The sequence below is a fragment of the Chelonia mydas genome, chromosome 24, assembly GCF_015237465.2.
Source record: "Chelonia mydas isolate rCheMyd1 chromosome 24, rCheMyd1.pri.v2, whole genome shotgun sequence".
NCBI classification, from domain to species: domain Eukaryota; kingdom Metazoa; phylum Chordata; order Testudines; family Cheloniidae; genus Chelonia; species Chelonia mydas.
This window is the reverse complement of record NC_051264.2, coordinates 9,948,479-9,964,438: the sequence shown is the minus strand read 5'-3', so window position 1 is coordinate 9,964,438 and position 15,960 is coordinate 9,948,479. Positions and strand designations below refer to the sequence as shown.

The following is a 15,960-nucleotide window of genomic DNA, read 5'->3' as shown; positions in this document are numbered from 1 at the left end:
GCTCACTCGCTGAGCCACTGACTGTCGCTGGCCCTGCAGCTCCTTTTATGTGAGGCCCTGGGGCCCTGATTGGCTATTCCGTGCAGCCTCCCTCCAATTGGCTGCTTCCTGTGCAGCCTCCCTAAGCTTCTTGGGGGACTCACCTCCACTGCTCCTTTCTAGGACAGGGTGTGGCAGGCCCATGAAGCCTCCATTAACCCCTTCCTCTCCGGTATAGGTGAATACCCCATCACAGGGTCAAAGCCCTGACCTAAACTAGCCCTTGGATGACAGCGGTTCTATTTCCTTCTCTTCTATACACTCTCCATGCGGCCTTGGGCAACTTATTTGGGCCCAGAGTCTCAGAGATGCTTACGGCACCTACCTCAATGTGAGTTAGATGCCTGCATTTCTTTGGGGATCTGGCCCTTAATCTCTCTGCCTCAGTTCCTCCTCTGTAAAACAGGTGGTGGGGGAAAGTAACGTTTGCTTTCCCCCTACCCATCATCTGTTTAGACTCTGAGCTTTGTGCGGGGCCAGGCCTCTCACACACTACATGTTTGTGCAGCACCTGGCCCCATGGGACCCTGATCTCAGCTGGAGCCTCTCGGAGCCACTGTCGTACAAAGAAGTAAGAATAGGCCTAGCGTCAAAAGGGCCAATTTCTAAGGTTTGAAAGGATCTGATGCATTGGCTTTGGGGTCCTTTTCCGGGTCTCTAGAGAGTCTTCAGGCTGAAAAAAATACAATCTGAGGACTTTTGAGGACCAGTTTAGCAGCCTTGGGAAGTTCCTTGGGGTGAGATTAGAGTCATAACTATAACGTCCTCTCCTAGTAATGACACCTGCCCTGATCCCAGGACACACCCCCAGCCTGTAAGCGCTCAGGCTGCTTCAAGGATCTAGGGAGTCGGGTCACATCTGGGTCATTTCCAAATAAGATCAGGCTCCTTGCTCAGTTCCAACTCAGGCTAGAGCCCAGTGGTCTCAGGGATTCACATGCTACTGTACAGAACTGCCCAGATGTGTGTCATAGGCCCTCTACTGCTAATGGATATGCCCATTAGCTCAGGTTGCACAGGCATGTACTGGTAGAGAAGGAGGTTCACATCTGGCTTCCTTCCCATCGTGAAAGGGGTGATCAGCCACTTCCATCCCTCCCCAGCTGCAACCCTTTGCTGGACCAGAAAGCTATGTGTCAAGCAGGGGTAGGCTGTGTGGGGTGGTGGTGGTGGGGAGGAAGATTTGTAAAGTCCACTGCACATATTGCCCACCCCCCTCCTGCTCCAGACTGTGGAAAAATTAATTTCACCCAAGAATACTTTGCTGCTCCACACCCTTAACCTGTGGAACCCCCTCGACACACATACCCTGAGAGTGATCCTATTGGCAAAACAGGGGAAGGCTCCAATGATAGATAGATAGATAGATATAAATGACAATCATTTGCTAGCTAGATAGATTCATATGGCAAGAGACAGGCAGTGTCTGCTGGTTCGTATACACTGCAATAAAAGACCCACGGCATCACGTCTCAGAGCAGGGTCAAATGACTTCGGTTTGTGGGGCTATAAATAGCAGTGTAGACGTTGGGACTGGAGCCTGGGTTCTGGGACCCTCCCCCCAGCCAGGTTTTAGAGCCCAGGCTCCAGCCCCAGCCCCAACATCTGCGCTGCTGTTTTTAGCCCTATGGCCTGAGCCCCATGAGCCTGAGTCAATTGACCTGGGCTCCGAGACTCAGTGTGGCAGGTTTTTCTTTGCAGTGTCGATGTACCCTTTGGGTGAAATGCTGGTCCTAGTGAAGTCAGCAGGAGTTTTACCGTTGACTTCAATGGGTCAGGATTTCCCCTCTCTGTCAGGTAGGTAGCTGGATTGTTTGGTCTGTCTGTCTCTGTCTGTCTGACCGGCAGATTAGATCCAATGCTACTGAGAGAGTGGTTGACTTTCTACTTCACCCACAGGCCTTGTAGAATTACAGTCATGGCCCGTCTGCTTCCAATTACAGCATTTAATAGCTGACAATGAAATGAAGGAGATCACATCCATGCCTGGGTATTTAATCCCTGTGTCGATCCCCATTTGAAAAGCTGGCACATTTGGTTTCATGACAGTACACAGTGGGAACGAAAGAGGTCTGCGCATTGAGTTTATCAGTGTAAGTCATTTCAATTCTTGCAAATCTACGAAGAACTGGTAGGGTTGTTGAAGAAGAAGAAGAAAAAGAAGAAGGATTGGATTCTTGTTGCGCTAGGTGCTGTACAAACATAAAAGACTGTCCCTGCCCAGAAGCAGCGGAGAATCTAAAAGATATTGTATTACTAAGTCATTTATTATTAAAACTAATAGAATCCTGCCCCCTCGTGGTTAATTAGCAATTTTCTCTTCCAGGCTTCTCCACTATTTGAAGTGCGCGGGGGAGACAGACTGATAAGTGAGCCCATGAATCAGAAGGGCTAATAAACACACTACGGTGTCCCTGGTGGAGATAGAGGGCAGGATCTCAATCACAAAAATCCTATGGTGATCATTGAATGAAACATTTAACATTCCTAGAACTAACAGCAAATAGAAACTGCCCCTTGTCTCCCTTCCGCACAGTTGGCTAAAGTGGCAAACATTCATTAACTTTAATAATAAATTACTTAGTAATACATCATCCAACCCAGCAATCCTCATACAGGCTGTCTGTCTGCCTGTCTCATCCAGCTGCTGTCCACGCTCAGCCCCTCGTTGTGTCTCAGCTCAGCCCACCCTGAGGTGGCTCCTAACCATGTCCATCCCTTTTGCCCTTTCCTCCAGATGACTTCCGCCACCAAGGTGTACTACAGCCAGACCACCCAGACCGACAGCCGCCCCCTCATCGGCTCTGGCCTGCGCAAGCGGCGCGTGATGACCAAGGATGGCCGGAGCAACGTGCGGATGGAGCACATCGCTGACAAGCGGTTCCTCTATCTCAAGGACCTGTGGACCACCTTCATCGACATGCAGTGGCGCTACAAGCTGTTGCTCTTCTCCGCCACATTTGCCGGCACCTGGTTCATCTTCGGGGTGATCTGGTACCTGGTGGCCTTACTGCATGGGGACCTACTGGAGTTCGACCCCCCGGCCAACCACACCCCGTGCGTCATGCAGGTACACACGCTGACTGGAGCATTCCTCTTCTCCCTGGAGTCCCAGACCACCATTGGCTATGGCTTCCGCTACATCAGCGAGGAATGCCCCTTGGCCATTGTACTGCTCATCAGCCAGCTGGTTCTCACCACCATCATGGAGATCTTCATCACCGGCACGTTCCTGGCCAAGATCGCCCGTCCCAAGAAGAGAGCTGAGACCATCAAGTTCAGCCAGAACGCGGTGGTAGCCCAACACAATGGCAAGACCTGCCTGATGATCCGGGTGGCCAACATGCGCAAGAGCCTGCTGATTGGCTGCCAGGTGACCGGCAAGCTGCTCAACACCTACCTCACCAAGGAAGGGGAGTGTGTCCGGCTTAACCAGGTCAATGTGGACTTCCACGTGGACACGGCTTCTGACAGCCCCTTCCTCATCCTACCCCTCACCTTCTACCATGTGGTGGATGACTCCAGCCCCTTGCGGGACACGGCCCTGCGCACGGGCGAAGGAGACTTCGAGCTGGTGGTGATCCTCAGCGGCACGGTGGAGTCGACCAGCGCCACCTGCCAGGTGCGCACCTCCTACCTGCCTGAGGAGATCCTGTGGGGCTACGAGTTCAGCCCAGTCATCTCCCTCTCAGCCAGCGGCAAGTACGTGGCTGACTTCAGCCTGTTTGACCAGGTGGTCAAGGTGTCGCCTCTGTGCTGCGTCCACGAGACAGTGCGGTTCGGGGACCCCGAGAAGCTGAAGCTGGAGGAGTCCTTCCGGGAGAAATCAGAGCGGGAGGGCAGCCCCCTGAGCGTCCGCATCAGCAACGTCTGATCCTGCCCACCGCACACTGAGCTCCAAGGAGATTCGCTTCACCCTTTCTTTTTAGCTGTTTTTTTCCCCTGGTCTCTTTCTTTCTTTCTTTCTTTCTTTCTTTCTTCCTTTCTTTCTTTCTTTCTTTCTTTCCTTCCTTCCTTCCTTCCTTCCATGTCTCATGGGGCAACTCCAGTGCTCCACTCTTTTTAGGAACGCACCGGAGGATGGCAGCTTTAGTTCCCCCGAAAGTGCCACTCCTGTCCTTGCTGGGCCCGGGAGGCCCTGGGTCCAAGGGAGCAGCTGGGATGCAACTCTTCCATCCTCCATGCCAAAGCATTTTCCAATCCCTCCTTTTCAGTGGCGTGGTGGCGGCAGCATGACTGTCTGGGAGCACCGGGGCCCCCTGGGGGACAGCTGGTCACCAGCCAGGAGGACTGCACCTCCCGCCACAGAACACAGATTCTGTAGGGTGTGGGGGGGTAACTACTCTGCCTTCGATCTGACCCCGTCCTCACCATGCAGACTCAAGCCTAATGCCCAGCTAACCTGCCAGCGAGAGACAGTGCCAGGTGGCCCCAAGAGAAGCTGGCACCTCCCTCCCCTGCCCAGGACCTAGGAACATAGCAATGGCTACACTGGATCCAACCAAGGACCCATCTAGCCCAGTAGCCCATCTCCAACAGTGGCCAGCACCAGCATCCTCAGAGGCTGAAACTCTGTAGCAATGGAATAAGCTGCCCATGGGGAAGTTTTCCTCCTGACCCCCACTGGCCCTGAAGCAGACCGGTGGATAGCCCCTTCCAAAGCTCTTGGTTGTTTTCTTAGATCCTTACTCTTCTAACTCTGGATCGTCCTGTTACACAGAAAAAGGCCCAGTCCTTTTGCAAATCCTGCTAAGCTTCTGGCCTCTATGACCCTTGTGGCAGTGAGTTCCACCGGCTCACTGTGGGAAAAAACATTTGTTTAAATTTGCTGTGGGGAGCTTTGGGGGGAGGATTTTGCCAACAGAAACAATGGATCTCTGAGAGCCCCCAAACTGTCTCCATGGGAATGAAGAGAGGGCAGCATGAAGCTTTGAAAAGAGAAATGGTCCCAGTTCAAAACACCTTCTGCCATCCACAGGCCTTCATGTGGTCCATGGTGCTGGTCTATTTTCCTGGAATGTTGTGCATACAGTCTAGGGGCCTGACGGGAGATTAATCCCCTTTGCTTGCTTCTCAGCACCAGGGACAGCTGGACCCAGGGCTGGCAGAGCCACACACAGACCTCAGAGCCAGCAATTAGAGAGACTGCACACTGGGTTTGTGTCCCTGCTGTCAAGCAGCACCAGCATCCAGTGCTCATCACCCTGGGTTCCTCTCTCAGACCTCTCTGGGGATTTTCATCACACCTGAAGGAAGCTGCACTTCAACCGGAACCAGGTGCAGCTTTTGCATCATCAGCTTGGGTTGGCTTTTGTCCACACAATGGTTATAACACTGTGACAAATCGGACTTGGATTTCACTGCTGTTATCACCATGCTGCAGGCTTGGGAGCGCACGGCGGTAGTCGCTCCCAGCCACTGCAGTCTGCGCTCAAGGAGAACCCTCATCAACTCTTAGCAATACAGGGCCTGTGATGGGTGGTCAAGCAGTTCTGATTCCATCCAGAAGAGAGCAGTGGCGACAGACCCACCAGCCAGTATGAATCCCCTGCATTCAAGCCGGAAACCAGCAATACCCCAGAGAAGTTAAAACGAAGGCGGACACTTACCTCTCCTTTGTACCCGAGCCCCAGGTACAGGCATGCAGCTTAGACCCAGCCTTACCTCCACTGTCCCAAACAGACCTGCTGTGATTTCGTTCTTTGTTACTGTAAATTACTGACATCAGAAATGCTGAATCCAGAAGCTGAGGCTATGGGAAACCTGATCGGTGTTAAAGAAATGTTTGATCTCATTTTATCCCAGGCTCTCTGATCTGCCGGCTATCGCATCCGATCTCTGTCACACATTTCAAGGATCAGTGTCTTGGAAGTCTGGGAACTGAGCGGGGACATTATACACTGATCTGCAGTACTGTGTCTGTGTTTAAGGTGCCATTTGAAATTGATTTTGTGCCTGCCACATGGTCCCTATAACAGTTTACTCATGGGTCAGTTTCTTTCATTTAAGGGTTTTGGAGGGTTTTTTATTACAGTTTTAAAAAGAAAAAAACTTCATAAAATATACATTGACAAACATTCACAATGGCGAAGCTCTAGATTGAACAGTATTTATAGATCTTCTAACTTTTTAAAAGGCAGAGGACTATTCAGGGAACTACATGTTGGCTGAATTGTTCTCTGCTGTGTGAAAACGAAGTGAAACCATGTTTAATTCTCTGTCTCCCTAGAAACATGGTATCGTGTAAAAATGCAGACAGACTAGTTTAGTTTATTAACTGGAGTGATGGTAATAGCTTCCACAGAGAGTTCTTTTTAACAAGTAAAGAGTTTAAAAAAAAAAAGCCCAGAAAAACAAAAGCTTAATAGTTACACAGCAGCCAGTAACAGGTCAGAGCTATTTTGACATTGCTTTTAAAATGGCACACATTTTGCGTTACAAAATCCCTAGTGGATAACTGCTGCAGAGGCATTTTCCAAAGCTGAATATCAGCGTTGTTCTGCTATTTCCCTTTGCAAAATGCCAGCAAAGATTGGATCACATGATGGAAATGTCCCACAGAAAACACCACAGTCTGATAGATTATCTCTGGGTTGGTTCAAAAAACCCAAAGGTAGGCTCTGATTATCTATTGAATTCTAAAGAACCCTATAATTTCTATCTCCCCCTGTTCTGTTTCTAGATCTCATTGTTGGTTTCATCCCTACCAAACCATACGGAATTTTTCCCATCAGGGATATTAAAGTAAAATTACTATGCCCTGAACTAGCTGCCGGTCAGTTTCAGCACTGATATTCCCTGAATGCAGAAAAAAAATTGTTTGTTTATAACCATGTAACTTACAAATGTCAGTTTCACATCCATTCCTATCCCTTTAGACAGTGAGGATAATCACAACACGCCTGAGATATTGCCAGGCCAGGGGACTGAAGAGAGCATCTCCTGATGGAGAAGGGAGGGCCCTGGATTGAGATTAAGGCTACGACTTTGCCATGCCAATTTTTAGTTAATTCCATGGTGGAGGTGTGGGGAAGAAAACCCATAGTCATGGAAAGGTCATGGCTTAGTTGTGGGGGCATTGAGAACGAGCCTGGCCCACACTCACTCCGGAACAGCGGCTCCTGTCCCTTGGGGCAGGGGCTGACTCCCCGTTCCGGGCCGTCGCAGCACTACTCAGGTTTGGTGCATCCACCTCTCCACGGAGGCGGACGCACCGCACCGTATTTGAGTGGCGGAGCAACCGTGTGGTCCACGTCGCAATGCCCAGTGCGGGGGGCCAGGCCCACAGGAGCTGCCTCTACCAGGGTCAGGGACCTTATTAAAATTCACGCCTACCATGAACACTGTGATGAGTATAAAGGGAGATTATTTTTGGAGGATGCAGGACATAGACACACCCTATGGTTCTCTCTGGCTCTTCAGCTGTCAGCCTATGTCAGGGTCTCTCTGAATTCTGGCCTGGGTTATATATAGGCATGCATCCAGCATGCATCCTCCTGCTGCAATATGAGCTCACCCTGTAGCCTCAGAGCAGAGCTGTGGTTACAGATGCTGCTGAACGATACAGCTTAATGTCCAGCGTCAGTCCGGCACAAAGAGCTTTTATTATTAGCGTTATGTTAGCACCTCTAGGCCCCATCTGCGAGGTGCTGTACATACCCATAGTGAGAGACAGGCCCCGCCCCAAGAGCCAGCAATCTACATAGACAAAGGGGAAACAGAGAGGAAAAATGACAGGGTCAAGGTCATATATCATGCCAGTAGCAGAGCCAGGGATAGACGCCAGGTCTCCTGCGGCCCAGGCTGGTGCCTTTCCCACTTTAAATATCCCCAGGGTGCTGCCTTCCAGCAGCCCTGAGCCTGCCCCTGCTTCAGGAGGCGGGAGCTTTGCCATATGCCGCAGCGGGGAGCCCAGAATTCAGGCACATTCCACACACAATTAACTGCTCTGAAGACAGTGCCGTGGGCTCCTATGAGATGGAGCCAGCACCCCACTTGGGAGCAAAGGTTTCTATTAAAAAAAGGAGGACTTGTGGCACCTTAGATACTAACCAATTTATTTGAGCATAAGCTTTCGTGAGCTACAGCTCACGTCATCAGTTTCTATTGTAATCAGCAATACGGCCTTCATTGTGATTGGCAATCAGCTTCTTCCTTCACCTGGGTCCTTTCCCAGCATTGTAGCCTTGATGTAAACCCAGCTGCTTCCCTTCATTTTCCCATCAGGACTGATGACAAAGGTCATTAATGGCTTGTCTCTCCCCCGCAATAGGGAACAGGACACTGCCATCAGCCCAGCTGGCGTCTGAGTGCTTTTTTTCATCCAACGTCCCCAAGAGCTCCGCCAGTTTTACAGAACAATTACAAACCAAGATTGTTTCACTCACCACTGAAATGCGGCCACCTCTGGGCCAGCACTCGGCAGCTGTTTAACAGCTGCATGTCCACGCTGCACAGAAGTTTAAGGCAGGAAGTGAAGAAGGATTTTTTATCCACTTGTGACAGGAGAATTTACGTTGGCCAAATGTCTTTACCCAAGGTGGGATCTGACAATTAGTGCAACACCTGCCATGGGATTTTAAATTCTTATTCTGTATTGTGGTAATTATGGACAGGACCCCATGGAGCTAAGCACTGTACAAACATGGAACAAAGAGATGGTCTCTGCCCCAAGGAGCTGACAGTCTAAGCAAATGACTACACGTGATTGGGACCTCACTGTTATCTCTTGTCTGCCAAATCAACCACTGGGTCAGGCTCCCAGGTGCTGTAAAGCAGGTGTAGCGCCATCCAGGGGGAGCCAAGCCAGTCTGCACCAGCTGAGTGCCTGGCCCACTGTGTGTCAGGGGATGAAAATAGAATTGTTTGGAAAAGAAACAGAGAGCATCACAAATTCATCATTTTGCCTGGAGTTAGGCTGTGATTAAGATCCAACCTCCTCTCCCCACCTCCAACTTTTTCCTGAGTTAGAATCTGAAAGCTCTTTACTTTGTGGTGCTGAAACTTTGGTTACTGGCTGGGAGGAGAATCCCTGGATCATTTCATTTAGAATGTTAGAGCTCCTGGATTCTAGAATCTGGAGCCTTGTAGCACTTCCTGGGTTCTACCATTCCAAGTCTTGCAGAATTTTAAGGGCTACGTTCCATTTAGGAGAAAGAAAAAGAGAATTTTTTTTAAAGCTCTTTGATGCTTAAAGAATTTCCATGGGATTGTTTAACAGGTTGACAGTTAAATTTAGCAACTATAAAAAATTCTTGTGGAGAAATAGTCCCCTGGGTAGGGAGGCAGATGTCACGGGGTGGGGGAGAGAACAGGCAGAGAAAGTGCAAAAGTAGAAGAGGGAAGAGGTATTTGAGAAAGAACATTATAAAACCTGGATGATCTTTAGAAAAGTTCTAGACTTTTCCCATTGCCCCAAACATGTCTCTCTCCTATCTCTGAGTCCTGGCTGCTGTGTATGTGTGCCCCTGCCTTCTACCTGAGAGAGTCAGAATAGGCCTTTTCTACTTCAGAAACCAGGTCACATCGTGCGGCATAAAATCGAGGCCTTGACTTCATGTGGTCATTAAAACAATGGCTTGCCCTTCTCTACCATCTTTCTTCCAAGGATCTCAAACATTCTATAACGAAGTCTGACAACTGTCTTGTGAGGCAGGCAAGAGAAAGCTTCACCAGCCACTGAAATGCAGCCACCTCTGGAGTGGAACGCAGCACCTAGTCAACAATGCACAACAACACTGTATAACAGCTTCGCATATAAAGTGAAGAAGAATACAGTAAATTATGGACATGATACGGGGTATGACCAGAGTTCAGGTTTGATCAGGATACCAGAGTTACTCTTAGGAAGAGCACCATGAGATTTTTCATGACAAGACGAGGTCAGATCGATTTCACCTGTACAGGCTGGAGCACACAATAAATACTCCCACACCTCCAGCCACACAGTACCTCTAGCCCCACGCTGGAGCCTTCATTCCATTCCTATCCAAAGGGAAAAGCACGTGCCACATAACTGCAAATGCCACTCCAGTGAGCTATCTACAGATCTCCCACCTAAGTAGGATGTAGGATCAACCTGGCATCTTCAGCACCAAAGGCACAGCCGCATCCTAGTCAGTTAAAGGAGTCACTGCCTTAACTGCTAGTATGAGCGGGCTCAGTATATATTTATATGGACCAGTCACGGGAGGGGAACATGACACACTTAGCCAGAGGGCTAGATCCAGGCCACACCAGCTGTAGTCGTGGGCCTGATTTTCAGTCATGTTAAGTCCTCTTTACACTGGCTGAAAGTCAGTGTAGCATAATCTGCAGCCCCTCTGTGCTGCCAGAGCTGTGCAAAGGTGCCAAACAGCATAACTGAGTGAATCCAACCCAGATAAATTACACGAGGTTCCAACAAACAGGCAGGACCTGATTCCCCATTGCGCAGCCTCTCACACCATCACTTACCCCTGGGCAAAGTGGGTGTGGCACTACAGAAATAAGAATATTTTATGCCCACTTTGGCCCTAGTGTAAAGGATGTCACACTGGAAATCTGGCCCATAGGTGCTATATGAAGATACATTTACAACCCCCTCCCCCAGCCCATAACTCCCCAAAGTGTCTTTCTGGTGTAAATGTTTGAAGAATCCGATTACAAAAACTCCAGACTAGCGTTGTCAGAGGAACCTGGGTCTCACATGGTCAGATCCTACTGAATTTCCTATCTCCCATTGCCCCCTTTGAGACACCCAATTGCCCTGCCCCTGGCATCGCCTTGGCATTCTAGGTCTTGTGCCAACAAGTGAAACCGACAGGTTCTTTAAAGGTGGAGCCATTGGGTTTGGGCGTCACATCTGGATTTTTGCAGCACTGATATTTTAAAGGTGTACTAGAGACTGAGATGAAGGACCCACTGTGGAGAGGTCGATAAGACAGCAAGAGTTCCCAACTCTGCCACTGTTGCCAATGCATGTGATTTTATCGTGATTCTTGTGATAGCTGGTGCTTTTCTTAATGCCCCAGCTCCTGGAGTCCTGGGATAATATAGGCATCTCAGCTTTTGGGTTTTTTTTAGAGGACATTTTCTAGCCCTTGTGGGTGGAGGGGCTAGAAAGTCAAAGTCGCTCCAATGCGTCCCTAGAAGCTCAGTGGCCAGAAGGCAAATAGAAAGGACCCAACTTTTATTTATTTTTTTAAAGTCAATGTCATGAGTTGTAAGCCAACTTCATGATTTTAGGGACCTGCCTCATGATTCCTGAATGCTCAGGGCTGGCAATGCTGTATCCCTCCTGGTTCTGAATGGTCAGCACTGGCTTAGATGCATTTGGGGCCTGAGTCTCATTTACACTAAGGCCCCTTTGCACCATTCTGGCTGCCGAAAAGAGTCTTAACGTGGCTGTAGCTGCAAATTGCACTTTACGCTGCCAGGGCAGAGTGAGGGAGAATCCAGGCCCCGTGTCTGTGATGCTCATAGGCAGAGCCTTGCTGCCTCCTGAGCTGAGCTCCTGTCTGGCTTTGTCACAGACGTAGAGTTGCTCCGAGGGCTTCTTTTCTTCTTTTCAAACGCTCGTCACGTGAAACAAAAGGGAAGGAAACAATCAAACCCACATCATGCTCAAACCGAGGGCTTCTCGCTGTCTGGAATCCCCGTGCTAAGAGAAGCAGCTTGCTAAGCCTTGAATGGGACTGACCTTCCTGGTTCTTAGGACTGTTTGCAAAAGTCCACCCCCATTCTGCATGCGTCGCTCCCCAAGACAAATGCTTCAGAGCTGTTTGCTTCTAAAAGAAAAGCAATGTTACCCACCCAGCAGTTAAGAGAAACCCTACAATAACAGCCCATTGCACGCACCCCGGCACCGACAAGCAAACCACAGCGAACAGCCCAGCATTCACAAGCAACCCTATGAAAATAAGCCACCGTGTGCAACCCAACGCTCATGAGCATCCCTACAATAACAAGAAACCACTGCCTGCAGCCCGGCACGGGCAAGAATCCAGAGGACGTTCAACCCCATGGGATGAGAACTGGCATGGGACAGTCCCTGGACTTTCAGAGGTGGATAGTGTCCTTTAACCTGCTTTGCTGTGCTTCTGTCTGCAGCTCCCATCCATCAATCAGGCACTCCCGTGGTTATGTCCTTTGGAAAGAGGGAAGCAGGAGTATTGAATATTCTCCTGATCCATGTGACTCCTGGGGACACTACTCTCATTTCCAGAGACTATGGAAGTGTCTCAGAGCCCCCCCCCCCCCCATGCCCTCAGGACCCCATGCTGGCCTGGATCTGCAGAAGGAGGGGGATGGAGCAGAACGGTGTCTCCATCACTTGGAATCGGAGCAGACTGGGGCCACTGCTGTTCTGCCCGGCAGGGGTCCAGTCCACAGGACAGGGGGCTGGGAGAGCTTTCTGCTGTGTCTGCAATCATGGATGTCTTGCCACATGTACTGTGTGTCTGCCATCATCCTGCTAATCCTAACAGCCTCGTGACAGGGCAGGGAAAAAATCCGTGTGTAGGGATGTAACATATGGGCATGCATGGAAACAAGCCTGGCACTCTGACCGATAGCACGCCATCTCTCAGTGTATTCACGTGGGTGGGCGCATGCACACATGCATTCACAGATGTTCAGATGCTTCCAAAGACAGGGGGTGTCTTATCTTCTTTTAAACTGCTATCAAATAAGCAAAAGGGAATTAAATAATCCCATCTGCGCCTACGCAAAATGGAGAGCATCGGCACATGCATACACACTCATACACGCACTGACACATATACACGCATGTACACACCCATATACATGCATGCACATATATATATATGCATGCATATCCAGACACACACAGAAACTACACTGGTTTCTTACAAGAACAGGGATTGAGGAGACCATGTAAGGAGTGACAAAGAGAGAGGTAATAACATGCTTTACAATGACACAGAAACACCACACACACACACACACACACACACACACACACACACATTCTTTATAGTGTTTCTGTCTTACGGTAAAGCACCATCAAATACAGGAATGGTGCTGTATATATTATTATTAACAGCACGTATTAATCTAGCATACAATACTTCTATAGAGATATAGCACCTCTCTTTGTATATATACTAAGGTGTATCTAGGCAGATTTTATAATGTTACATATCTCTGTATAAATATTGTGTTCTTTATTAATAGCTATATTATATATAAGAGGGAGAGAGATTGTATGTAGTTAGATCCATAGATAATGCTTCTGCCTCACTCGTGCAGCTTTAGAGATGTGTAAAAGTATTGCAATGAGGCTTTGGGTTTTGTTCAGATATCCCAGGACTCAGCCCTGGTTCACAAACCGGGGCCAAATTTCAAGCCAGCCTGGGGTTTGTGGTGGAAGCCACGCTGGTGTTGAGTTTGGGGTTTTCCAATCACACAACTCCAGAAGGCCAGGTGAAGCATGTGGAGAAGATGTTTTTGAGAAGCCCCAGGAGACCCCACATTTTGGCGCTTCCCATAGCTCCACTGCACATATTTCTTGAGCCACCGTAGACACACAGACTCATGCTGTCTGTATATTGGAGGTGACGAGGTGGCGGAGTTGAGTGACACAATCAGACGCTGTTGCCATGTTATCTATTTAGCCCAAGGCTAGCTAGGTAACCCTTCCACCTGGAATCAGAACTTTCCGCCCCTACTGAGATTCTGAAGGGCTAAAGGCCAATGGTTTCTACCTTTGTGATGCCTTAGAAGCCAAGTCCACTTGGAGATAGATGGGCTCCAGCACGAGGGAGCCCATGTGCTAAGTGGCCAATGACGCCGGTGACTGCTAAGGCAAAACAGGGGTCGGGGAGTAGTTTTCGGCTCCCTCTCGGAGCCACATTGTTGTAGAACTGGGCTGGTTTCTTGCCGAAACGGTGTCCAAAGTGATGTAATGTAAAGATAGAAAGATGGAGAATGTCTCTGCTCTCCGTATAAAATATCTATTGAAATATATAAATCTCTATAAATGAAATATAAATCTTTATTTTATTAGGGAGATCTAACAGAACTACTGAGCACTTTGTTGTCGGAGGGTTGAGAAGTGGACACAAGACTCCATCAAGGTCAAGGGACAAATTCAGGGGAGCCAGGGCGAAAATTTCAATGCGAAATGTTATCCAAATTTGAAACATGCACAAAAAACCTGTTGAAATGTTGGCAAAAACATTCATTGAAATGCTGACACCATTTTATTGACATATGAAATCTTGATTTAAAAAAATTGTTGCAATTTAGATGGAAATTTTCATTGATATCTGACATTTTGACAAAAAATTAATTAAAATGTCAAAATTTTGATTAAAATGCTGACATTTCAATGGAGATTTTAATTGAAATCTGGAATTTTGACGAAAATAATTGTTGAAATTTTTATTAAAATGTCATTGAAATTTTGATGGAAAGTTTCACTGAAATATGAAATGTTGACAAAAATTGTCATCGGAAGTTGAAATGTTGACCAAATAAAACAGGGAAAAATGCAACACTTTCACAACAGTTTTCACTGTTCTCAGACCAACTCGAGAGCTCGGCGGCAGCTCATAACAAAATGTGAGAGGGAAAAACTACTACTGTTACTGAGCAAAACCCAGATCTGAGCAAAATGATGGGGTGTAAGAAATCTGCACCTAGTTGAGAATTTTACAATGAGAATGTATAATGGACATGCAATCTGGGGCCTGATATACAGATATGAGCATGGATTTATCTCGATTTACCAACATTTCCCCCACTTCTGAGCTGGCTTGAATTCTGGGCGAAGTGTCCCTCGTCCCTTGATAAACCCATCTGCACAGCCACTGATGGAAGCTGCTTTATGAACGGCACAGAGCACGTTCCTTTGAGGAGGTAAAAGAAAGAGGGGACTTGCCCACTTAAGTTCGATATGATAATCAAACATAAAACCTTGAGACACTGCTAATTTTTTTCTATCACTATTCTGAGCTGTCGGTAGCCCCTCAGAGTCAGGGTGAGCTGTGATGTTTTAACAAGGAGTTTAATCCAAGATTACCAGCAGCAGCAACAAAGCTGATTTAGTGGCATGACAAACTGATATCTGTACTTTGTATATGGACCTGCCGACATACAGGCATGTATGTACACCGGCTTAGTGTTAAAGCAAACCTGCTACTGCTCATTTAGTTCATCTGGGTATTAACATATTTGGTTTAAAAAGAAAAAAAATCTATGTTCATTTTTGCCTGTTAATTACGTACTGTACTGAAAAAAATATAATATATATATAATTAGGGAAGACGTGTTTTTATCCACTGGAAGACTTCACATGAAAAGTCTGATTTTATTGCGGGGGGGAGAATGTTCTTCTATTTTTTCTCTGTTTGGGAAAGAAAGTTACTAAATAAAAATATTCAGATTTTAAAATCGCTTTTGAACATGTCTCTTTCATTTGCCCTGGTGAATGAAGGGCAAATATATTGAGCCAGATTCTCATTGACACTCAGGCCCCTGAACGTCTCTGGCAGTTCATTGTTTGTAGCACGGCTGCGCTAGTGCTCCTGATGGAGAACACAGACACGCAGTCAGCTAGAGACAGTCCCAGCCTCAAAGAACTCACGATCTAAATAGACAAGACAGAGGAAGGGTGGGAGGACAGAAAGGGGAACATTTCCACAAGCGCCTGAGTGACGTAGCCACCTCATGCAGCTATATGGGTTTTGCTACGCTGGCAGAACGGCCTAGTGCAGACATAGCATGTGCGGATAGGAGACCTGCCACTCTAGTAACACCTCCCCACCCCAAATGGCTGTCATCAAACCATAGACCATCAGGGTGGGAAGGGACCTCAGGAGGTCACCTAGCCCAACCCCCTGCTCAAAGCAGGACCAACACCTGACAGACCAACACCTATCCTGACAGACATCCTTTTCTACATCTACACTGGGGGTT

The 15,960-nt window shown here is 48.1% G+C and overlaps 1 protein-coding gene across 2 annotated transcripts in view; it reads left to right on the top strand.

Moving 5' to 3' along the window:
- The window catches only part of KCNJ10 (potassium inwardly rectifying channel subfamily J member 10), a 70,256-nt gene extending 54,819 nt beyond the window's left edge, over nt 1-15,437 (top strand). The window contains exons 2-3 of one of the 2 annotated variants that reach the window (XM_043535312.1): nt 2,366-2,497; nt 2,777-15,437. In XM_043535312.1, coding sequence (XP_043391247.1) covers nt 2,495-2,497; nt 2,777-3,913 — 1,140 coding nt within the window. In that variant the 5' untranslated portion in view covers nt 2,366-2,494 and the 3' untranslated portion in view covers nt 3,914-15,437. The remainder of the gene's footprint in view (nt 1-2,365; nt 2,498-2,776) is intronic. The other variant, XM_037883519.2, reaches the window with a different exon arrangement.
- Nucleotides 15,438-15,960: the final 523 nt, after the last annotated feature.